This window comes from Elgaria multicarinata, chromosome 7 (assembly GCF_023053635.1).
Source record: "Elgaria multicarinata webbii isolate HBS135686 ecotype San Diego chromosome 7, rElgMul1.1.pri, whole genome shotgun sequence".
In the NCBI taxonomy this organism is placed as follows: domain Eukaryota; kingdom Metazoa; phylum Chordata; class Lepidosauria; order Squamata; family Anguidae; genus Elgaria; species Elgaria multicarinata.
In genome coordinates this window covers 93,779,138-93,805,021 of record NC_086177.1, presented here as the reverse complement: position 1 = coordinate 93,805,021, position 25,884 = coordinate 93,779,138, and the positions used below count along the sequence as shown (strand labels likewise).

The window sequence follows — 25,884 nt, the reverse complement described above, 5'->3', positions numbered from 1 at the left end:
GGGGGAAGGCTATCTCTATTTAATCGTGATCAATTTATTATTTCACCATACGAAGCTTGGCAAAACAAATCATTCTCTTTCAGCTCTCTGTAAAACTAAAATCAAGTGACGTACCTTACTATCTTGGGCTGCAATTCTATACACACTAACTGGGAACTAGGCCTATCAGAGAATATTTAATGCCTTCATTCAAGTCCATAATATGACCACAATCTGGTCACTGTACTTAAAAAAAAAAGGATCTGTTAGAGCAGGACAAGGGCGAAGTATAAAGTGTTGGTTATTACCTTTAAAGCCCTACATGGTTTGGGTCCAGGTTACCTTCTGGAATGTCTTCTCCCATACACCCCGCACACTCCGGTTCTCTGGGAAGAATTTACTTCAGCCAGCAAAAACTAGATTGACAACTGTTATTCAGAGGACCTTCTCTGCTGCTGCTCACAGACTGTGGAATGGCTTGCTGGGAGAGATCCGCCAATTCAGTAGTCTTTCTGAATATAAAAATGCAATAAAGACTGATCTCTTCCGGCAGGCCTACCCAGTCGAATTTAAGATGCCTGGCTGTTATTTTAACAATGTATTTGGTTTTATAAGTTTTAATCAGTTTTATGTATTTTATAATATTTTGTATTTTATGTTGTTCCCCGCCTCGATCCAGAGGGAGAGGCGGGTAATAATTTTTTATTATTATTATTATTATTATTATTATTATTATTATTATTATTGTGCAGAAAAGGCAATAAACATGATTAGGAAAGATTAAAATGACTGGGTTCAGACAACAAGACAACCCACACTCAAGGTTCAGTATGGATTGTGTGTTGGTTGTCATTGATCCATGGATTCTATTGTTGAACTGTGGATTGTCATTTTGCATAAAACCAGCTGTGCTAACAAAACATGGTTTGTTACCACAATAGTTCACAAACCATGGGTTCTCTTCGTGGCTTGTTCATGGTTAACAAACCATTATTTTGTTAGTCCAGCTGCGTTCACATAGGGATATTGTGGGCATCCAGTTGGTATTCAGGGCTTGATGATTTCTCTCTGGCTTGGCAATTCAGAGTGGAGTATGTGAACTGCCGTGTTTGCCCAGCTTGGCTTGTGCGGAGTTGGGCAAGCACAGCAGTTTCCACTGGCAGCTCATCCTTTTTCATAAAGAGCCATTTTTTCATCAATGGCTGCCATAAAGAGGACCATTTATGCAAAATTACAGGCAATTTTGCATAAATGGGCCTCTTTATAGCTGTCATTGACACAAAATGGTGATTTACGCAAAAGGGCATGCTACTATTATGCGCAAAATGGCAGAGCAGAAGGATGCCACTCACTGGGTGCCACACACAGTAAACAGAGTTGGGCAGCCAATGGGGATTCAGCAAGCAGCATGTGGCGTGGCAGGAGTAAGTTCAGTCATCCCTAGGTTCATACAGCACAACAACCTATGTTTCAACCACAACAACCCACAGTTCAACAACAACCCACACTCATTCCATACTCAACCTTGAGTGTGGGTTATCGTGTTGTGTGAATCCAGCCAATGTTTGGGGCTTTTTTTGTTTAAGAATAAGACAAGTATTGAGGAGGAAGCATCATAAAGGTGTCTAAAATTATTCTAGTATTATGAGAAAGTGGATAAGCCAACATTTTCCTTTATTGTAATACTAGAACCAAGGGTCATCCAACGGTGGGGGATTCAGTACAGATAAAAGGAAGTACTTCACACAGCAGGTAGTTAAACTATGGAATATGCTGTCACATGATGTAGCGATAGCCACCAGCCTAGCTTAAAAACGTGATTTGACAATAGACGGGGAAAAGGCTATCAGTGGCTACTAGTCACAATGGCTAAATGCTATTTCAAGAATCAAAGGCAACATGAATGTTAATATAAATTGCTAGGCGACAACAGTGGGAGGGCTATTGTCCTCCTGTCCTGCTTTAGGGCATCATATTGGCCTCCATAGGCATTAGATTGGCCACTGTGAGAAACAGAATGCTGAACTAGATATGTTATTGGTCTAATCCTGTTGTCTTATGTCACACTGGGTAAAACTCCTAATGTTATATCTAGGGATTGTTTTATTAACATTTTCTGTTAATGAATGCATTATCTTTAGAATCGTGTCCTTTGCTACATAGTGACGAATGTTTTTGTTAATGAATGAGGTGTTTTATATAGACGACATAGGATAAAAAGATACTGCCATGATCTCTATGCCCTTTAAAAAATGGATTTCTAATGGAAGTGTGATTTTTAATGTGTTTGTGTGTGTGTATTCATTTCATAGGAATTATTATTCTGTAAACTATCCAAAATAAAATTCTATTCTGACTAAGCCTGGATCCAACCCATTGTTTGTTCAAACTTAGATATTTATCAATAGGTTTCTGGATACTTGCTTTACTACAACGTTCCAGTCTATATTAATTCACATGATTAGCTGAGAGCGCTGGGACTGCAACTTAAACCATGCTAAATTTATATTGTCACTTAAATATAAATAGATATAAAATGCTGTAGGTCTTCAGGGTATTTAGGCATGACTTTATTGGGGTTTTGGTACTCAGTCTTGAAATTCTTTGAGGTAATTGAAGTGAGACATTTCTTTAAAATTGTAAGCTGCTGATCATTTCTTTCATATGTCCCTTGCATCTGGAGGAGATGGGCTCCTCAGGGAGTTAGGATTGGTTCAGGCACCACCAATTGCAAATCTCTACCTAATTATAATTATAATTGAAATATCTGACCGACCTCGGTTCTTTTACATTATGCATGCAAAAGTCTTGGAGAAATCACTTAAATCACCGCTCCAGTTTAGATAGAGATATCTATGCAGTGGCAGGTCAGTATATTAAAATGTGTTGCAAAGTTTTGGCAGTGTCATAGGCAAATACGATGATACAAATATTTGGCACATAACTCTAAGGAAATATTGATGGCATATCAACAACACATGTATTTAAGCACCATTTAAAGGAGCATCTCTTACTCCACTACTGACTTTTTAGTAAATCTGGGTGATTCTACATGAAGGTGTCCTAGCACTATTTATCGAAAGGCATTGTGCAGTTATTCCATCTGTTCCTCCTAAATTTATTATTGTTGTTATTATTATTATTATTATTATTATTATTATTATTATTATTTCTATATTTTATTTTTATTTTTGTGGTAAGAAAAAAAAGATAGAAGTAGCAGTTGGAAAACACAAGAGAATTACAAATGGAAGACAGTGTCTTGATCCCACCCCTAAAAATCCATGAATGAGGGCCAAATTAAATGTTCTTCTAATCACACATAAGCCTTAGCTAGACCTAAGGATTATCCCAGGCAAATGGAGGGGTCGTCCCTGCCTGCTCCCGGGATCACCTGTGTGTCATTTGGATGCACAGGGATGATCCCGGGATATAGGCCTGGTCTAGCCATGGCCATAGCAAAGCTATACATGATTGGTTGATTTAGTTCAGAGAAAGCGCACATGGCCCTGATTCAGTTTAAAAACAAACAAAAATGTCCACATTGATTCCAAATGTTTTTTGGGTTTTGTAATCTCACCACTCCCTGCCGCCAGAATGTGTGGAATGTCAGAATAAAAGGGGGAAAACCTTCCTAGGGTATCCTGTTCCCAATCTGAATTGGGCCCACACACTTTTACTCTGAAGTAAGTAAACTGATAAATCAATCATTCATAGCTCTGCTAGCGTGTTTAGAAAAATGTTTAGTTTGGGCCTGAGGCAGGGCAGTTGCACAATAAAAGCCTTAAATTGAAGCACAAATCCAGATATACATATGTAGCAGGGATACATATTTGATTTCCAGTGAGTATGTTGTAGTTTCTTTATTTTGTAAACCGCCCAGAGAGCTTCAGCTATCGGGTGGTATAGAAATGCAATAAATAAATAAATAAATAAAGTTGACAAGGATCTAGATGGGACCCTCTTTTATACTCTTCCTGCAATTTAATTTAGTCAAAGAATATCAGTGGCTGTATGCACTAACAGTGCTCAGTAAGAAAAATCAGATGTAGTTAGATGCATAACATCTCGCTCAAGTTCAAAAATATAAAAAGTCCTTCTGTTCAGAGGCTGCAGAGAGCGGGAGTGAAACTGACACACACACACCTGCTATATGCACACTTCACTGTGGTGTAGTGGCTAAAGTGTTGGACTGGGAGTCGGGAGATCCAGGTTCTAGTCCCCACTCAGCCATGAAACCCCACTGGGTGACTTTGGGCCAGTCATACACTCTCAGCCCAACCCACCTCACAGGGTTGTTGTTGTGAGGATAAAATGGAGAGGAGGAGGATTATGTATGCCGCCTTGTGTTCCTTTGAGGAAAAAAGGCAGGATATAAATGCAATAATAAATAAATAAATAAATAAATAAATAAATAAATAAATAAAAACAAATAAAACCAGAGAAGTCCCTTCGGAGTAGAGGTTGAAGTGACAATGGGTTTGAAATCCTTTGTCAATATCAACTTGCACTGAGTAAGTTTCTCCAGGCTTGCTTCATAGATGGGGAGAAAGCTTGTCAGTTTCATCAGAGGACTTCATGCATTATCAAGTCAGCCTGCAAGGGCTGCAAAAAGCAGTCCTAACACTTGACAACTGTCAGAATAGAAGTGAAATTGACATGCAGCTTTGTTGCAAGATGAAATGTATATGTGCAGAGACTTTGCTCAGAAACATTTGGGCATCTGAATATCTGTGATATCTGCTACCATGGGGTGAAACAGCAAATGATTCAGAGCCCTCCTTAGAAGTTTCACATATTGATGGTATTGGGGAATTTAATTTGAATATGATTTTAAATAATGTACAGAATTCAAGATACATGTTTCATTTAAATACAAGATGTAGCCTATCAGTTGTAACAATTATTTTGTGTGTGGTCTTTGAGTATATTTTATGTTTGTATATGTGTTTCTCCGACATAGATTCCAGACAGAATTAAATTATGACGTTCTAGAAGTGCATGATGGACCGAATCTTCTGTCACCACTTCTGGGATCTTACAATGGTACACAAGTGCCCCAATTTCTGTTCAGTAGCAGCAATTTCATTTACCTACTGTTTACAACAGACAACAGTCGTTCTAATAATGGATTCAAGATCCATTATGAAAGTAAGTAACTTCTGCTTTTCTTTATATGTAAGGTTCTTTTGTAGCATAAGTCCCAGAAGCAGTTATTGTTGTCTTCTTTTTTGCAGTTCATGCGTGCACATTATAGTTGCGTTTGCTTGTTCATGGATGTGTGAAATAATGTGGGGCATAAATAATTTGGGACCAGGATACCTGAGGGAGCGCCTTCTCCCTTACCAACTTGCCTGGTCACTGAGGGCATGCTCCTGGTGGTTCCACGTGAAGAACCTGTGGCCCAACTGGACTCCAGCCAGAGAAGAGCTTTTAGTGTGGTGGCCCCCTTTTCTTTGGAACTCCCTGGAGGTCAGATAGGCTCCAACACTGTATTGCTTTTGGAATCTCCTCAAAACAGTCCTATTTTAGGAAGCATTCCTTAATTGACCAGCCATGGGTTTTATTGTTATTTGTTTGTTATTCTGTTTTAAAAAGAAAATTCTAATATGGTGTTTTAACCTTTTAATTTTTTTATTCTTTTACCCTTATGTTCACTGCTCGGGAATCTGTCTTAAATGGGGAGTGGTATACAAATCCTGTAAATAAATGTATAAATACATACTCATCAACTGTCTACTGCGATATCTCACATCCAGGGCCACATAAAGGTTGGGGCCAAATGGAGCATGGCCCTAGCTCCAAGTCTTTGGGCCCACTTGCTTGTTTACTCCTGAGGTTGTGAAGAGTAAGGTTTCCCCCACTGTTTCCAGGTTGGGGACAGCTGCTCTTAGTCCTTTGGGCTCCTGGCTTGCTCCCAATATCACAAGAGCAACCCTGGAGTCTCAAACCAGTGTTCCAATCAGGTGCACTTCCTGTAAGTGCAGCCAGCTCAGACTCTTCATTCGGAGATCATGGACTATCCCATGCACACTGCAAGCAAGCCAGGAGGAGTCTAGCACTCATGTTGGCTGGATGACAGGGTCTGCACAGCCGAGCAACAGGGAGGAAAAACCCTGGGTTGGGGGAAGTGAAAGAGTCATGGGGTCAATCAGTTAGTATTCTGGTTGAGCCTGCTGCCACTCAGACACAGCCAGCATTATGAAAGATGGAGGGAGTTCTAAACCCCACCTTCTTTCCATGGATCATTTGGGAGTGACTAGGAAGTAATAAAATGCAGGTCTTTTTACCACAAGGCTTCAGAGTGTGGGAGAGAAGGAACTGGAGGGTTGGTTTTGTCTATTGGAGTGGCTCTCTTAGGCCTTAGCTAGACTGGGCGAAATCCCCGGGGTGAACCCCGGGATCGTCCCTGTGTGTCCACTTGACGCACAGGGGATCCCAGGATCAGGGAGGGATCATCCCTCCCTTGCCCCAGGATCTCGCCCTCCTCTTTGGGCCAGCTTTTTCCGCAGTCCCGGGCTGAGCCCGAGAGTGCGGAACGTGTGGCCCGTTGCTGCGGTTGGACCCAGCTCTGCGCAATTCCTCACGCGGAGCTGCGCATGGGGCACAGTGCTCCTCAGGGGTAGGGGGGAAGCAGGAAAAGTAATTAAAATTAAAAAAAATACCTTTAGCGCATGAGCATTTGTGCGCTCTTTCTTCTTTAAGAAAAAAATGGCGGGCGCAATGCCTCTCCTCCTGAGGTCGTCGTGCCTCACGTGTAAACGGAGGAGGGATCTCGTTAAACACAATGCGAGATCTTCCCTCCTCCGTCGCGGACTATGAGGTAGGTCTAGCTAAAGCCTTAGTATTCTTCACAGAGTCCTACAATTTGGAACAGTTTTAAAATTTCTGTTCATCCTTTGGGTTTTCAATCATGAACATGTTTTTAATCCCACTTGTTTCTCAACAAGCACTTTCTTGCTCTGCAGCACAATCCAAAGCCAGTTCAGGATTAATAGATAGTCATTCCTCAGACCGAATTCCTAGGAAAAATGTTCTAAAGTACCCCAAAGTCCTTGGAAGCATTCAGCCTGCACAAGCACAGCTTCCTATCTATTGCAAATCTAAAGCTCAAGACAGAGCACTATGCTTTCATAGAAATTGGATGAATGGGTGTTCCTGATTGCAGCACCCCATTTCCAGTGACAAGGTTTTCTGCTACTTTGCAAAATACATGCAAAGGAAGAAGAACAGAAACCACCTTTCTCTGTCATTGGTTTTAATAACTCTAGAGAGAGAGAGAGAGAAAAGGCTTGTCAGGAACTGAGTAATAAGGGGAACGATTTGGATATTGTCTTTATACAAGTCTACATTTATGAAAAGCTTTTCCAGGGAGTGTTTAACAAAGGCAATGAGTTGGACATTTTCAAATTTCTGAATGCAGTCACTGAAATGAACAATATAATGAAACTCCCTAATTTCAATTTATGCAGAAATGATGTTTTCTATTTAAAAGTAGTGTCCTGCAATTAAGGAATTAACCTTTTTATCCATTAAAAGTAGAGGGATGGATAAAAGCTATATTAGTGATGGGCAATCTGCCCTCAGTTCAATTTAGACTTTGGCTCAGCTAATACAAATTATTTCCCTCTGAATTGGAAAATAGTTCTTCTTCTTTTTCTGAGCCCAATTCCAACATTTTCAAATTGTGTCACCTGTTGATAGCATGATTGGAAACATGTTAGGAACAATTTTTCTTCTCCAACTCCCAAAGTTCACTTTTAATGATAATACTGGTTATTATTTATGGACTACGTTAAATTTCTAAATGGTTGTAGAGCCCTGTTCTCAGGTTTACAATGGAAGAGACATGTCAAATAGGCTTAGGGTGCAATTAGATATGACACCTTACCATGTGTAAGGGGAAGCTTGAAAATCATCAGTACTGGAGGGTTTGGGAGGGAGAGATTAAATCTTGTCCCTTGTTTTGATCCCAGTGAAAATCCCAACATGGGTCGGAGGGCACCATGTCCTGCTTGTGGATTCCTGGTTGGCAGCTGTGTGAACAGAGTGCTCAACTAGATGGACCCTTGTTTTGATCCAGGATGGCTCTTCTTATGTTCTTAAAATCATTCCTGTAGCTGCTGTTTGCATTGGGAGGAAGAGTCCATTGGCACTAAAGGAGATTTCCCTCTCTTAGCAAATAGTACTGGGACCATGGCACAGGGAAAGAATTAAAGTCTTTCTCCCCAACACCCCTGATATCAATGTTGCTTCAGGCTTGTCAGTGGCTCCTATTTACATAACAAAGATCATGTGCATTAACCAAATTAATGCAATTAACATCACTTTAGGTCGGCCCTTAGAAAGTTATACAAAAGAGGGAAGGAATGGAATAAGGGAGAATGTTAAATGCTGAAGTCCTGAAAGAACAGTATAAACAACAGAGTATCTAAAGTGCTACATGACTTTTTTTCCACATGGATAAGTTGCTATCAAATTCTTCTCTAATACATTAAACCTGTATTCTTTGACTGTGATATCTGCACTGACTAGCACAATGAAATCCATCATGCATTCCTTAATACAGGACTTTGAACCTTTTAAATTTAACACTCTTCCTGCATAGAAATTAAAATTAAAAATATATAAATAAAGATTGAAAGCACTTTCAATGTGCATTTGAAAATACGAATTTCTGTAACAGTCATGTGTAGTTTATATTTTAGTGTAGGGAACTGATCATTGGAAATACTTTAGTGGATAACAGAAAATATCTCCAAGTATTTGCTAAATACCAAGCTAGCATGGCAAATTTCATGAGAATGCCTTGAAAAAAATATAGCGCTGCTATTCAATTTTCCCTGAAGGATATAAGCCAATCTATCCAACCTGGCACTCTCCAGATGTGTGGGACTACAACTCCCATCATTCCCAGCATGCCCAAGCTGGGCAAGGGTCGAACATACAAGTTGTTGGCCGAACTTGACCAAGCACCTTGTCCTCATCCTCAGGCCTCAACAACTGAAATTAATCCAACATATCTGGACCAGATATTAAATTGTCTCCTGGAATTAAAGTGCAATTACAGGACAGTGGAGATTCAACCTAAAGTTGGTTTGAGGTCTGTATACTGATTAAAATACAGCTATTATACAAGATAATATCATAATAATTCATAGTTAGCCAGCCTGATGCTATGCAGATGCAACTACAGCTTTAACCCGTTGAAATGAATGGGCCCCTGCACATTTAACACTTTATAAGAACACAGTCAATGTTTATGTACTGCTTACAATGCCCAAAATATGTCCATATCGATTATTTTCATGATTCTACAGCAAGCCTACAAGAAAAGGCAGAGTTAATTGTCCTCGTATTGAGTTGGGGGAAGGAAACAATGAGGCTGAGTGAGATTGACTTGCCGAAGGCAACAGTGGGTTCATGGTCGAGACCATTTTTAAAGGGATTTCCTACACACATTCTTAGCCACTGTACTTTACCATCTTCCTCACTACAGCTTGCAAAACAGAGAATTAGTACATAGCAAAAACAAGACTAAAAATGAGGAACGGATAGTAAGTGTTTTCATAGATTGGAGTGGAGAGAGTATTGTGGAAACCTTATTGTGCATTATAATTTGTTTAATCACAAAGTATCTACACTTAATTAACCTGTTGTATCTTAGTCCAAACACTTTTCAACAAATGCTGAAATCCTAATTCGAGTTAGCGGTTAAGCACTTAATTACGTCCATGCTTAAGTGCTTTTATAAAATGATATATGAGCTTGCATTCTTGGAGTGCAATCTTGTAATCACATGATGTGGATTGGCTAGAGGTGTTGAATCGATCTCACAAGAGTTTTTCCAAGATACAAAATGCCATCTAGATAGCCTTTTATTAGTACTCCACATATTGTTCTTGACATGTTGCATTGCCAGGCAGGAGGATCCACGGTGAAGAGAAATATGAAAATAATCCTTTTGTCATACGGAAATATTTATCTCTAGGTAATAAACAAATGTTCAGAGATGATGTTATACCCTGAAGGAAAATACAAGTTAAGCCTAACAAAAGTTCACAGATATGGGTTTTTGTATTACAACTTTTCTGTGTTCATTTCCATTTCTCTCTCTGTCACATTCACATATTTGAATGCACTCCAAAACATTCACACTGTTCATCATACTACTCATAACCTCCATTTACTTTAACAAACACCATTCATACATTGGGTTCACTGTTGAGTAGCGTTTTAATAGTGATACATTATTCCTTCACTGCATATTTCTAAGTTTTGTCATTTAATCTTTGAATCATTTTTTCTTGTTCTCCAGGTGTAACAGTTAACACCTACTCTTGTTTGGACCCTGGGATACCTGTTCATGGCCGTCGTTATGGTCATGACTTTTCCATTGGCTCAACAGTATCTTTTGGGTGTGACCCAGGTTATAGATTGAGCCATGAAGAGCCTTTGTTGTGTGAAAAGAACCACTGGTGGAGCCATCCACTTCCTACCTGTGACGGTAAGAACTGAGCTAACATTTTTTTTTTTTTTTTTAAAAAAAGCATCTATGGTGTGTTCATTAGATTGATTTTCAACATCCTCCATAGTAGCTATGTTCTATGCAGCATTGTATTAGAACAGATAGACACCATGGTTTTGTATAATGTGGGCTGTTTCACTGCTTGGCATGGGTGAAGCAAGGAGATGAGTCAGTCCTACTTTTCCAAACCAGGCCTTGAGAAAGAGAACCATAACATTATCCACCCACCCCCAACACACACACACACACATACACACACCATGTCCAAAACCATTAACTACATTTGTGTGAGAGAAGGAGGCATAATGAAATATTATGCACTCCCCAAAATGGGAGAGGGAATTGTTGGAAAGATATTGCACATCTCTTTTTCAACTTTGTAATTATGTTTAGAAAGTCTTAACGAACATGGGTTCCTTATGATTTTCCTGATTTGGTAGCTGAGCCATCCAGTATCAGGCTTTGTGGATGGATTTTGACCTCACTGTGAAGTTGTTTCCAGGGGCATCCTTTTTTCCTATGGGAATGAATAGCTACCATTCATGTATGTAGAAGAAATTAAAAGGACACATTCTCCCTGTCCTGTGCAGTCCCAAGCATTGCCAAAGCATATGGTTAAAAGAAACATTAACTGTATTACACCTCCAACAATTAGCAAATTTAAACAAAGACTTATTAAAAGAGACGTTGTAGCGTCAAATAGGGAAAAAAGAGGTCAATAAGGTGAAACCTAAGATCCATAGACACTTCAACTACAAACACTAAAGCAACAATTCATTGATTAGTATTAGGATAATCCAGTTCCCTATTCCATTCCTGCTTATGAGTCTGTGCATCATATCTATTTACCAATAATAAATATTTATAATCATAGATCATGGATCAATATAACTGCTCAGTCTCAAAAAGTGTTTTGAATAGCAGAGGAGACTCTGGCGCTGTCTATATACAAGGAAAGCCCCAGGGGGGGGTGCACAGTGGCACTGCTTTCTTACTTTAGCTGTAGCTAGGGTGACCATATGGAAAGGAGGACAGGGCTCCTGTATCATTAACAGCTGCATAGAAAAGAGAATTTCAGCAGGTGTCGTTTGTATGCATGTAGCAAATGGTGAAGTTCTCTCTTAATCACAACAGTTAAACCTGCCCTCCTTTGTATCTGGTCACCCTATCTTAGATTGGGAAGTGTATCTTAGATTGAAAAGTGCAAATTAGATAGGTTGATATGAACATGAGAACAAAATTAATTCCTCTTCCTTCTGTAGTCTGATTACCTTTAGATGAAACATTTTGTTTCTTCCTCATGTATCTTTTACATGTTGGAAATGTGGTATTTCTAGTTCAGTGTAAAAGTACAGATTGCACTAGAATGAGGTGGAAACTCCACATTCCATGAATACACATATGAAATTATCTCGATGACTTATAGATAGGGATACTTGAATTAGTTCTTTGCAAATTTCTATACAAAATGACCCAATCCATAGTTCTTGGACTAATATGAAGACTGGAATTTAGCTCTCCAGTGGATTTCATAGTTCTCTGAATGGAATGACACCACTCTTTACTGTTGAAACATATGAAAATGTAAATCTCAATATGTCTTTCAAGAGATGTATATTTTGAGATACAATATACATTTAAATGCATATCATAATGCACATTCAACACATATTTTCAGAGGAATCTGTTCTTTTAATTTACAAATTAATGCAGAAACAGAATGGAATTATGAGTAAAAATGCATGAAAATGACACACACCAGAAATAAGATCATCCCTACTTTTAGGGGAAATCAGCTTTGAGAAGTAATTTGGAGCAGAGAAGTATTGGAGGAAGAGGGTGCGACTTTTTCCCCCATGCAACTCCCTTCCGCCTCCCTTGCAGAACCCTGTTCTAGAACCCTCTGTTCTAGAACTCTCTTGATGAAAAGAGGTTTGGGAAGGAATTGCAGGGAGGAAAAATGGAGGGTAGGGAAAGAGTTAAGCACAAAGCTGCCTTTCCCTAGAGCATGGGCATTTGCTTTGTTACATGTAAACATGTGGATGCAACAGGCCATCCTTACATACTTTCCCCTAAGTTTAAAGGTACTTTTGTAGAAAGTAGCAAAACATGTGGATGCAACATGGGGTCTCATTTCATACCTTTTCCTAATTTAGAAGTCCCTTTTGTAGAAATTAGCACTATGGAAGGGTAGAACTAGTGATATAACTGCCTTTACTTGAGACAGTGTGAGAACTATAATGGACTGCTGGTTGTTCAAGCAGCTTTTTAAAGCTGCGTTACTTCAGAGAGTCATTATCCATCGCTTTTAAGAGTCTATTCTTCAAGCCTCATCGTGTAAGGATAAGGATCTCTTTCCTGAATAGACCCCGTGAGTAGAAGTATTTTTTCTTTTGCTGCTAGGCACTATATGCTTACCATCTAAAATCAAACAGTATTAAGGAGCTCCCTGTGAAGAGTATTCTCTGCTGTGCAATAACAGTACATATTGTGACAAATTTCTTCTTTGAGATGCTGAACGAGCATACAATTCATTAAGTAAATGAGATCCTCTCTTTCTTTCTTTCTCTCTCTCTTTCGCTCTCTCTCTGGAGCACATCACTAAATGGCAATTGTCCACTGAATAAATATCCTCTAACAGCTAGTTTGAGTATATTTATTCTAATCCATTTATGGATTCATGGCTGAACTAATTTTAATTCTCTTACTCTATTGAGACTTCCAGTATAATGATTTTCACCAATTGGGCCAGATCTGGACTTGACCACTGGGGGAAAAAATCATTCTTACAAAGTCTGACCCTTACATGAACTCAAAGTTGGATGCACACCACACATTTGTTTCCTTTAATCTCACTTTGCAAATGTTCGTTTTTCTCTCTCTCTCTCTCTAATATACTAGTTTACAGAAAGTGGGGAGAGCTTCTTTATAGCATGGAGAATTGCCAAGGCAGGGACAATCTTGGAACAAAATGTCTGGGCTTTGCAAACTTAATGGCTTTCGAAAAAGAACCATTCTCCAGGACTGCACTTAGGGCAGGGGAAAAAGTTGGGAGGGGCAATGACTGCGTGAACGGTAGTAATTGACAAATTCCTCTCAGATCCATTTAACATGGTCAACCATTATGAGTATATATTTAGTGAACTCTCAGAAAAAGAAACTTACTTTATCACTAGAGTTTTCCATTGGTTTATAGCAGTGGTTTTCAACTGGCTCAGATCTGAGTCCTAACCTGCAACATGGGACTCACTTTCACAATATCACAGTTGCCCAACAGCTTTGCTGTGACCCATCTGAACTGATCCTACAACCCATTTTTGGGTCGCATCCCACCAGTTGAAGCCACTGGTTTATAGTATTAGTTGTACTATATTAGAATGGCTTAGTTTGTGTCCAGAATAGATTTAAGGTAAAAATCATTTTCTCTACATGTGCAGAACCTCATTTTGCATTTGAGGTGAAGTGTTGAGGAAACTGTCATGCTTTCCCCATAACTGAGACAAGCATTACAAGCTCCTGGGATACATATTTTTAAGCTTTAAAATAACTGAGTCCCAAGCCACGAAGGTCTTTAAATGTGAAATCCAATACTTTGCATTTGTTCAAAGGTCAACCAAAACCCAGTGAAAATCTTTCCAAGCTAGAAGGATACATCCCAAGTGTGCTAGCCCAGTTAAAATCCCTGGTTGCCAGATTTTGAACGAGTTGCAGCTTCTGAACCATCTTCAAGAATAAAACCATGTACAGAAGTCTAAACGGAAGGTTAATAGAGGGTGAATCATTGTAGGTAGACTATCACTGTCGAAGAGAGGTTAAAGTTAGCATATCAGCCTAAGTGGATCATCCTTAGAAAATTGGAATCCCACTTTTCTTGTATCATTTGTGTATGTCTCTCTCTCTCTCTCTCTCTCTCTCTCTCTGTGTGTGTGTGTGTGTGTGTGTGTGTGTGTGTGTGTGTATATATAGTATCCAATGGTATTGTTCCACTGCTAGGAGTAGAGAAAAAGTCCCATCATGCTAACAGATGTCTGCTACCATGGCATTGGACTTGTGTGGGCAGAACTTAATTGGGTCTGGTTGGTTGTCTGGTCTTTATGTCATGTTCCTGAGATCCCTTATGGAAATCCTCACTGTGGGGGAGCAGGGAGCCCAATCCTGCTCCCCCTCACCAATGGATGCAGCCCAATGCCTTTCACACCTATGTATGTTGTGACAAATGTTATAAAATGAAGGACCCACAAATAATTTACTTATTGTCCAGATCAACTTATTTACAAGGAAATTAATATTGCAATGGGGAAGGCAAAAACACACACACACACACCACTCTGCACAATTTTTGCCAATTGGTATGCAGGTAGAATTCCTTCTGAGCCCCATTAATTGGTGGCTACTTCTGCCACTACATCTTACTACCAGGGGTGGGTGGGGAAGTCAGAAACTGCAATCCTGGAGCCACATGGGAGGTCTGACTTTAGGAGCCTCAGCCTGAACTGAAGTAAGAACAAAAGAGAGCGCTCACTCTGCTGGGTCCACCTCTTGAGCCTCACCCTACCAAAGCACTGATTGGCTCAGCAGTCCCCTCCCAGGAAGTACATGCTGCTGCTGAAGCTGTTCAACCACTCCTCACCAGCCTTTCTCCCTTTGCTGCCAGCCTGCGCACCCCCAGAAATCACGGCTCCCAATTAAGAGGGTAAATCAACCTTGTATGTATGTATGTGTGTATGTGTTTGGATATACATGCATAAAAGTGTATATATATATGTGTGTATACACGCGTAAAAAATCAGCGAAATAACTGTACAAACAAGTAGGGGGCGGGCTTGCTTGCCTGAACATCTTAAAACAGTTATACAACTTAACAGTAACATTTATTTAGCTTGAATGTGAATTAGCACAAAGACCAACATTTTTACCCATCAATGCTGGAATAAAATTTGAAGCATATATCCAGTTTCTCCCACCCCCACTATTTTTGCTTATCTTTTTTCACCTTTTTTGGTTTCTTTGTGTGTGTGATTTTGAAGCCCACATTGTAATTATCTCTGGCATTTGCTGTGTGTCACTTATTTGCACTGCAAGCAAGAAAAAGTAGTTAGTTTGTTTGGCTGGTGCCTCTTCAGATAGGAAGAAAAGCACAGTTGTTTTAGAGATAGGAATAGTAGCCATCTTTGAAGAAAGGAGATGTGCTCATTATGCTTCAAATAAGGACTTCAATGTAGTGGTTAAAGAGCTCATTTCTGTTCCTGCTCTTCACTTTCTGCCTAGTCTCTGCTTGCAAATTGTGAAGAGCGCAGGAACAAAAAGTTTCCTTTAAAATATACAGTTAAAAATATTTTCTTTCTTATGTTGCATGATCAGAATGACTCAAACTAATGTTTGGGAATCTATCAATTTATTAGGATCACTTTTGAAACAAATATTTGAGGCTGGCTTTCAAGTTGTGGGTAAAACTAACTAATTAGGGTAACATTAACCTCAGTGCAGAGGAAACACTCCCCACATTAATGCTGAAAACAAACAGGAGGAAGGTTGGAATGAATGCAGGAGGAGCATGTGTTCCTGGGGAAATTATTGATCTCTTTACCATGATTAAGAGGTATTCAAGAGGCCATCTGTCAGGAATGCTTTAAGGATTCCTCCTGCATTGAGCCGGGGTTGGACTCGATGGCCTTAAAGGCCCCTTCCAACACTACTATTCTATGATTCGATCTTTAATACTGTAAACTGGCTGAAATTCTTGGTCTTCATATAATGTTAACAGTTTGTCATTAGATTATGGTTATTGCTGCTGAACTTCTAAAATGAGGTGCAAGCATATCTGTAAAACTTTCTCTCATAAGGTTTTGCATTATAAATATTTGGTTGGTCCTAAAAACAAATGCCATAATTTTCTAGTCCCTATTAATCAAGTTCTAGTAGACCAAGAAAGTTTGATTATTTTTAAATGAATGAAGGGAGCCAGCATTTAAAAACGTGTCCCCCAAATGGACAAAAGAAGCATTATCCCACTTCAGGTGAGAAGGAATTATATTCTCAGGAAATGCTGTCATAGAACATATTATTTCAAAGTACATTCTCTGAGGTAGTAGGAAGGGGATTTGCATAGGCTTGGCTTCAAAAGAATAAGTGTTAGAAGTGATGTATTAAAAATCCTTTAATCCATGAGAATGAGATGATGGATGTGGCATGAGATGAGTGAATGAGGAATGGCGATGGCAAAACTCTGCGTAGCAAGTGGAGAGGCAGAGAGCCTAGAAAGCAAAGCTACACAAAACTTTGTGTTTGAAAAAAGATGAAGCATACAAGTAATGCAAAAGTTCAAAGACTGCAAAAGAAAGAACAATCTCTGTGTTGCATGGAAGTGGATGTGATTTCTATCTATGTTCATTTATAGAAACAAATATTAATCATCTCAATAGAAGCAAAAATAGCTATGCCATTCCCTTTCCAATGTCACATTGTAAAAGAAACTAAATCCCTATGTGACTGCTAGTTTCTCTCATATATGCTGCACACAGAAAACAGTTTCAGAAAATGGCCATGATAAAATGGTGAAGTAGTAAGCACTATAGATGGTATAGTGCATGTTGTTGTTCCATCTCTTGCTTTGCTGGGCAGTGGCAATACCGGAAGAGCTGGGTCAGGTGGAATAAAGCATAGAATCACAGAATAGCAGAGTTGGAAGGGGCCTACGAGGCCATCGAGTCCAACCCCTTGCTCAATGCAGGAATCCAATTTAAAGCATCCCTGACAGATGGTTGTCCAGCTGCCTCTTGAATGCCTCTAGTGTGGGAGAGCCCACAACCTCCCTAGATAACTGGTTCCATTGTCGTACTGCTCTAACAGTCAGGATAGTCTCTCCCAGCTCTCTGGAAGACCCAGACATGATCCAAGCCACTGTAACATCTGCATATCTATTTGCAGATATACCACTTTTTCTTTAAAAATCAAAGTGCTGGACACTAAGGATAGTAGTCTGTTGGCACGAAGGGGTGTCTTTGTTCGAAGATGTCTTTGTTTGAAGATGGGTTGCATATACTAAGAGAAGGTAGCACATCTGGGAGATTCAAGTGACCTTTGTCATTATACAAGCCTTCTAGTGTCATTTCACTTCCTAGACCAGGAGGATTATGGGTGTGGTGTGACCATGTCAGTTGAAACTGTTGATATTCACTATGGCCTTAGCTAGTCCTAAGGTTTATCCCAGGCAAATGGAGGGGTCGTTCCTGCCTGCTCCCGGGATCCCCTGTGTGTCATTAGATGCACATGGATGACCCCAGGACAATCCTGGGATATAGGCCTGGTCTAGCCATGGCCTAAGGCTCCGAGATCAAGCCTAGTAGCATCTGACACACGGGGCTAAAGTCATGCAAAACTCAGAGGACCATGTTATTAGTTTAAACCCAGGATCAGGTTGTTATTAATTGTACAGTAAAATAAATGCCTTTCTTAATGAAGAAACAAGCTGTAATGTCCATAAAAGTTTTATTAGGTACAATAAAAACCCACGTCAGTTTTGCGAACTAAATCATAGTTTGTATATGTGACCTTTTCCTAGTGCAAAGAAAATTATTTAGTAGAACATTTAATTAGGGCAAAAAAGAGAGATGGATAGCAAACAATGGTAAATGAAGGAAAATTATATTTAGCAATTCCAGATTACACTATTCTATGTAGATTGTGAATATTCTCCTTGATAGCAAAATCTCTAAAGAGGCATTGTAATTAAAAGACAGTCTTTTCCACCAATTTTGAGTTGCCCCCACACCCGCTTTTATCAGAATGCTAACCAATCACCTGATGATCTATAGAAATTATTGCAAAAGGTTATTCAGGCCAAATATGAACATAATTATTTTTATTTTTAAAAAAGAATAGAAATCTCTGTGTATAGCTGTTCTACTTCTCAGCTAAAAAAATGTGACAGGAATGTAAGTACTGTTTACTTGGGAACAAATCTTCTATACTGTCTTGAAATGTACCTAGAACAATACCAATGCAAAATACTTGTGGAATTAATTTCTCTTTTATCACATTCAAACGAAAGACAACAATAAGAAAAAGAAGACCATTGTTAAAACGACTGCAATTTTATGTAAAATAATATCCTGACTGAGATTTGATTAACCAAAGATGACAAAGAAGATTTGATGTTAATTAGTCTGCAAGAATTACTAATGTTAATTACCCACATGTTTAGGTTTTTTTAACGGTTGTTAATGCTTTATGTGTGTATGTTCTGTGTTTTAGAATTTTAAATTTTGTATACTCATTTTTATCTTAATTTTAGTATTTCTGTAAACCGCCCAGAGAGCCTTGGCTATGGGAGTGGTATATAAGTGCAATAAATAAATAAATAAATAAATAAATAAGGGGTTGAATTTAACCGTCCTCAAATTGTACGAACACACAAAAGCTGTGGAATCATTCTCTCCCCCCGCCCAACCATATTGCCAGCCTTCTTTCAAACCACAACATGCCTTGGGATGCATTATATCTCACAGGTCCAAGCACTTAGGCTGTTGACTGATAGGACCCAGAGACCTGTGGTTCAACAGTCACATGTGCATCCGAATAAGTTCCTACCCTTTGTCACTTGCCACACATGTGCTCGTCCCCTTGCCCAAGGCGTATTGAGTTTTGAAAGGAGGCTGCTGTTACCGTTGGAAAAAATAATGATTTCCCAGCTTTTGTGTGTTTAGCTCATTCATAACTCACCAACCACTATAGGTTTTGCCTCTGATATTAGCAATAGTCCAGTAAGCAGTTATCCTTCCTCCCAACTTTCTTTATCTGAAGTACTTGCTGGCCTTTCCAGAGTTCAACTGGGAGAATTTCATTTTTCCCTTTGCAGGCTCATAGATCAATGAGGAGTCACAGCACGTCAGCACATATACTTCTATTAGAATCCAGCTGTTTCCAAGTTATAAGAATATATTTTAATATTCTGTTTGCTTCTCTATGAAAATGGAAGCTTACCACTTATGACAAAAAATATGGATAGTCAATAACTCTATTTTGGATAAATATTTGCAAGGTATTTTATTATGCAGGTTGGTGCAGGGATCTTGCAAGATCAAAAGGCTTCTGGTGAAAATATTTGTCACAGTGATAACTGTGCATTGTTGGTGAAGATGCTGTGTTATACCAGGAGGCTGCCCTAATATCTTACCAGAAGAAGGCTATACAAGAAGGCATTAAAAACCAGATAAACTGTCCAAGCAGCCATTAGTACAACTGGAGGAGCTTTGGCATCAGAGGAATACTGTACCCATGAGCTAGACCTGGATGTGGGTGAATTTGGCTGGGGTGGAGGTTTAGGGAATTTAGCCTGAGGATAAAGAAATAATTAAGAGGCTTGGATTAGCAAACAGTGTCTCTTGAGTCCTTAAGAAGTGTCAGTAAGCATTCTTTTGAAAACCCAAAGTAAATATTACTATTCCCTTATGTACAAAATATCATTTAATAGATTAATTAAATTTATATAAATAAATTTAAAATAAATGCAGTGGCACTTACTATCTGGAAAACCCTCCCTTGTGCAGTTCAGGAGGCGTAAAATATCACATCTTGCAAATGCCTTGTGAAAACATATATTTTCACATCGGCTTTCTCTGGACTGTAACTTATTTAGGTTTTATATGGCATTTTTAATGTTTAAAGTTTTAAATTTATTTTGATTTGTTGTATTTTGTGTTTTTAATTGTGAACTGACAAAATAGAATAATGCTAACCAACACACAACTGCTAAAATATTAAGTGATATCAAAGAAACTGGGGTGGTAAACAGACATTGTATATAAATTTATCGTAACTGAACAAACAGAGTGATAACTGAATGGTTAAGCTACAGTAGGATGACCATATGGAAAGGAGGACAGGGCTCCTGTATCTTTAACAGTTGTGTACAAAAGGGAATTTCAGCAGGTGTCATTTGCGTGCATGTAGCACTTGGTGAAATTCTCTCTTCATCACAACATTTAAAGCTGCAGGAGCCCTGTCCTCTTTTACATCTGGTCGCTGTACAAAGGAGGGCAAGGCTCCTGCAGCTGTAACTGTTGTGATGAAGAGGGGGATTTCACCAGGTTCTGCATGCATTCAAATGACACCTCCTGAAATTTCCTTTTCTATACAATTGTTAAAGATACAGGAGCCCTATCCTCCTTTCCATATGGTCGCCCTAAACTACAGGCCTCTGGTTTTTTCTACCTGTTTCACAACTGCTTCATCAGAGTCATATTCTATCACAGTTGGTCAAGAACTCACTGTTCCTGGAGATTAGCGTTTTTTGTCTGGGGATCCAAGTCAGTCCTTCTTTGAAGGACTGAAAAGTCTTTTTGAAATATGAGGGATAAACTCAACCAATCCTCCTCTTTCCCCAACCATAAGCAACGTTAAGCTGTTGTGATTTGAGGGTTGTTTGCAAATAGACTGAACATAAGATAGGGTTACCATATGGAAAGGAGGATTTTATTTATTTATTTATTTAAAACTTTTATATCCCGCCCTATATCACTAAGATCTCAAGGCAGCATACAGATAAAAACATACAGTATAAAACAATAAATATGTACAGTTAAAAACAAATTAAACCATGATCCAAGTTAAAACAATATATAATTTAAAAGCAGTAAAAGCAGTTAAAACAGTTAAAACAATGTGCCAGTGAGTTTAACCATCAAAGTCTTTGTTAAAAAGCCATGTTTTTACTTGGCGTTGAAATGCAATCAATGTTGGTGCCAATCGGGCCTCCAAGGGGAGGGCATTCCACAGTCGGGGTGCAACCACAGAGAAGGCCCTCTCCCTTGTCCCATCATAACATATATGTTGCATTGGTGGGATGCGGAGAAGGGCTCCTCCAACAGATCTAAGGTCTCGGGCAGACATATATAAGGAGAGGGGCTCTCTCAAGTATCGAGGTCCCAAGCCGTTTAGGGCTTTAAACGTCATTACCAGCACCTTGAATTCCGACCAGAAGCGTATAGGCAGCCAGTGCAGTTCCTTTAACACCGGTGTTACGTGGTCTCTGTAAGATGTACCCGCCAGCAGTCTAGCTGCTGCATTTTGCACTAGCTGCAACTTCCGCATCGTCTTCAAGGGCAGCCCCACGTAGAGTGCATTGCAGTAGTCTAAGCGGGAAGTTACCAGTGCATGCACTACTGTGGCTAGGTTGTCCCTGACCAGGAAAGGCCTTAGCTGGCAGATCAGCCGAAGCTGTCCCCAAGTACTCTGTGCCACAGAGTCCACCTGGGCCTCCAGTGACAATGATGGATCTAGGAGTACTCCCAAGCTACGTACCTGTTCCTTCAGAGGGAATGCCACCTCATCCAGAACAGGTTGCTTACCCAATTCCTGGACTCGGGAACCACCAACCCACAGAGCTTCTGTCTTATCAGGATTCAGCTTCAGTTTATTGGCCCTCATCCAGCTCATTACAGCCTCCAGGCACTGGTCCAGCACCTTCACAGCCCCAGCTGACTCTGTCGACAAGGAGAAGTAGAGCTGAGTGTTGTCAGCATACTGATGGCACCCAACCACAAAACCCTTAATGACCTCACCCAACGGCTTCATATAGATGTTGAAAAGCATGGGGGGACATAATAGAACCCTCTGGCACCACACAGCTTAATTGCCATGGAGTGGAACAGGAATCCCCCAATACCACTCTCTGGGATCGGTCCCGCAAGTAAGAGCGGAGCCACTGTAACACAGGGCCTCCTACTCCCAGCTCTTAGAGCTGACCCAGTAAGATACCATGATCAATGGTATCAAAAGCTGCCGAGAGATCCAGGAAGATCAACAGGGTAGCACTCCCCCTGTCTTTCACCCGGAGTAGGTCATCAGTCAGAGCCACCAAGGCTCATAAAGGGGATATTAGCAATGGGGCAGTAGTTCTCACATACCTCTGGGTCCAGGGAGGGCCTCCTCAGGAGAGGGCGCACTACAGCCTCTTTCAAGGCAGCAGGCATTTACCTGACGGAGGCATTTACCACGCCCTGGACTCACCCAGCCAATCCACCTCTGCTAGATCGAATTAGCCAGGATGGGCAAGGATCAAGCTTACATATAGCGGGACAGACCGATTCAAGCATCTTGTCCACATCATCAGGCTGCAACAACTGAAACTGATCCCAAAAAACATTATTAGATGGGGCATTGTACACCTCCCCAGACTCTGCGATAACTGTGACATCAAGTTCTGAGCGAGTCTGAGCAACTTTCACCTCCAAGTGCCTAGCGAATTTATCACAGCAGGTTACCGAGGGTTCCAATTCTGGTTTCCCAGAGCCTGAGCCTCCTCCCAACAGGCTCTTCACCACCCGGAATAATTCTGCTGGGCGGCATTTTGAGGATGAGATTAAGGAGGCATAGTAAGATAGGGCTCCTGTATCTTTAACAGTTGTATAGAAAACAGAATTTCAGCAATACAGAGAGGGGAGGGCTCCTGCAGCTTTAACTGTTGTGATGAAGAGGGAATTTCGCCAGGTGCTGCATGCATACAAATGACACCTGCTGAAATTCCCTTTCCTAGACAACTGTTAAAAGATTCAGCAGCCTTGTCCTCCTTTCCATATGGTCACCCTACATAAGATGGAAGTTCACAGCATTACATTCCAACAGCTGCCTGATCTGCATCAGATTTCCAGGACAACCCATCACACTGTAGGATTACTTGCAGGGAACAAAATCAGCCCTCGGCCTTCTTTTCAGGCCCAGTTTCAGTACCAACTAACTCTTGCTACACACACACCTCAACCACATTTCATGGAATCTGCCATGCTCCCAATTCTGGCAATCTCTTTAGTGATGTGGGACAAAAGGAATGTGTGTGTATAAACCATGGGAAGTGCTGCCCTGCAAAATTCATCCTAGCTTTCATATTCCTTCCCTAATTAGGGTTTATATTTGTGTTTAATACTCATTGTGAAACAGAAAATAAAAGCCATCTCCCTCCTGCAAATGATTAGTTTCCATTAAGATTTCTCTGAAATCTACCAGTATAATTAGCCAGTCATTTTTGTAGTACTTATTGCCAAAGTTTCTCAACAATTAATTAATCGTGTTTCCTTTATGAACATTTTGTGTAAATATTAGTTACAATGATAGATTTTTCACCCATGGGAACTGTGGGCAGTCCCACATATAGACTATTGTTTAAACAGAGATAACATGTTCAGCTTGTTGTTTTACATGCTTAGTTTTAATATGACATCTTGTATTTGCGTGCCTGTATCATCCCCCCCTTTTTATTCTCAGCTTTGTGTGGTGGAGATGTTAGAGGGCCCAGTGGAACTATTTTATCCCCGGGTTACCCTGAACTGTATCCAAATTCACTGAATTGCACATGGACCGTGGATGTTACTCATGGAAAAGGTACAAAATTTACCTATATAGAAGGCATTACCATAATGCCTTCTACTTCATTTTAGTGCTGGTTCCCCCTGCCCCATTTCATATTCCATACATCCCTAAACTGCTTTTATTCCCTATATAATAGGAAGAGCCCTGCTGGATCAGACCTAGACCCCAACTAGTCCAGCATTCTGTTTACACAGTGGCCAACCAGCTACTCACAGGAAAACCACAAGCAGACCCTGAGTACAACAACACCCTCCCATCCATGTTCCCCAGAGCATACTGTCTCTGATACTGGAGGTAGCAGAACCATCAGGACTAATAGCCAGTGATAGCCTTCTCCAGGAATTTATCTAACTCCCTATTAAAGCCCTCCAAATTGGTGGCTATCTCTGCGCCTTGTGGTAGTGGATTCCATAGTTTAACTATGTGCTGTATGACAAAGTCTAGAATCTTCCACCAAACAGGTTCATGGGATGACCCCGGGTGCTAGTAATGTGAGAGAGGAAGAAAGATGTCTCTCTCTAGCCACTTTCTCTAAAATTTGCATAATTTTGTACACCCCCTGTTCACTTCCCCACCCGCCAGCTAAACAATTTCAGCTGTTGTAGCTTACCCTCACAGTGGAGTTGCTCCAGCTCCCTCTGGCATCAGCTCTCCTGACTTGTGGCATCAGCCCTCCTAATTCATTTTGGGAGGCTCAGGGGAATGCAGGGAGGGTGCCATAAAAATTAGCTTCTGCACAGATACAGATCCAATCCAATGTCAATACGACAATGAGTTACAATTTAGCAACCAATTTGTACTGGCAGCAGCAAGAGGAAGCGTTGGATTGAGACAATGATGCTAATTCCCTTGCCCTCACCTTCCAGATGTGCTGGCTGCTAGTGCTGGTCTCAGTGCAGCCACAGCGGCATACATGGCTCCTTCCCCATTGTATCCAACCCCTGTGAAGTGAGCTAGGGAAAGACTGAGAAAAGGTAACTGGGACAAACTGGCTTTGCGGAGTGTAGGGTGAGAAATAACGAGACGAGACACGTAAGTGGGATTAAATATGGACCACATTTATTAAAGATCTGCAAAAGGGAGTGAAGGCCTAAGCGGGCACCATTGTTTGGCCAAGCTGCAGGTCATTGTTAGGATCGGGTGAACCATTCACAGCCCCTGAAGTGGTGCCTGTCAATTCGCCACCTCACAGGCTTGCCCCTCTTGGGGTAGGGAGGCCTTCCAATGTCACCTCCTCCCAGGCCACAGGGATCTGAGTGGGTGAGGAGCGTTGGCCTCAAAGGTAACCCTTATCCCCCAACTGGCGCCTCAAGGCTCCCAGTTGTGGGCCCTCAGGCATTACCCATCACCACAACGGTGCGTATGAATGTCCAACAATACCAAACCAAGCTCAAGATGCGCGCTCCTACCTGCCCACCATAAATGTGACCAAATTAGATGAACCAAAATCAACCTAATTAATACACCCCTGCCGTCTCACAGTGTGAAGTAGGCGAAAAAACTCATAACCAAGTTAGGTTATGAGCAAATTTTACTTGGCCCCCAGAAAGGGTGACCAGCGAGCCCACACTGTCTACAGGGAGGGGAGGGCGCCGCACAGCGAAGAGAGAGGGCAGGGAGGGGCGATCAGGGCTTAAACGCCTCTCCGTCCCCTCTCCGCCCTGGTGGTGCCATATGGAGCCCCGTCAACGGCATGCCTCCCCGTCCTGTCCCGCTCACCCCCACCCGCAACTGGCCTCCCGCGCCCAGGCAAGCCAAGCGTGGGGAGGGATCATTTCAGTGAGGATTTGAATCTGGGTCACTTTGATTCTCATCTAACACCGCATTACAATTGTGAGCACAATCTGTCAGGACACTACTGAAATGCAGAGGAGTTGTGTCTACCAAGTTCTAATCATCATTCCTGAGAATATTTTTCTTTCCCTTTGCTTAATACACATTCTGAATGTACTGTAGTTTAAAAATAAATCCTTCACTGCGTTTCAGTACTAACGTATCTTGAACTTACGTGT

General features: G+C 40.7%; 1 protein-coding gene across 1 annotated transcript in view; it reads left to right on the top strand.

Annotated features, from left to right (window-relative positions):
• Window positions 1-25,884, top strand: part of CSMD3 (CUB and Sushi multiple domains 3) — a 787,235-nt gene that overhangs the window by 493,459 nt on the left and 267,892 nt on the right. Inside the window, exons 17-19 of the mRNA XM_063131067.1 lie at window positions 4,943-5,130; window positions 10,298-10,486; window positions 23,768-23,884. Of these exons, the coding sequence (XP_062987137.1) occupies window positions 4,943-5,130; window positions 10,298-10,486; window positions 23,768-23,884 (494 nt within the window). The remainder of the gene's footprint in view (window positions 1-4,942; window positions 5,131-10,297; window positions 10,487-23,767; window positions 23,885-25,884) is intronic.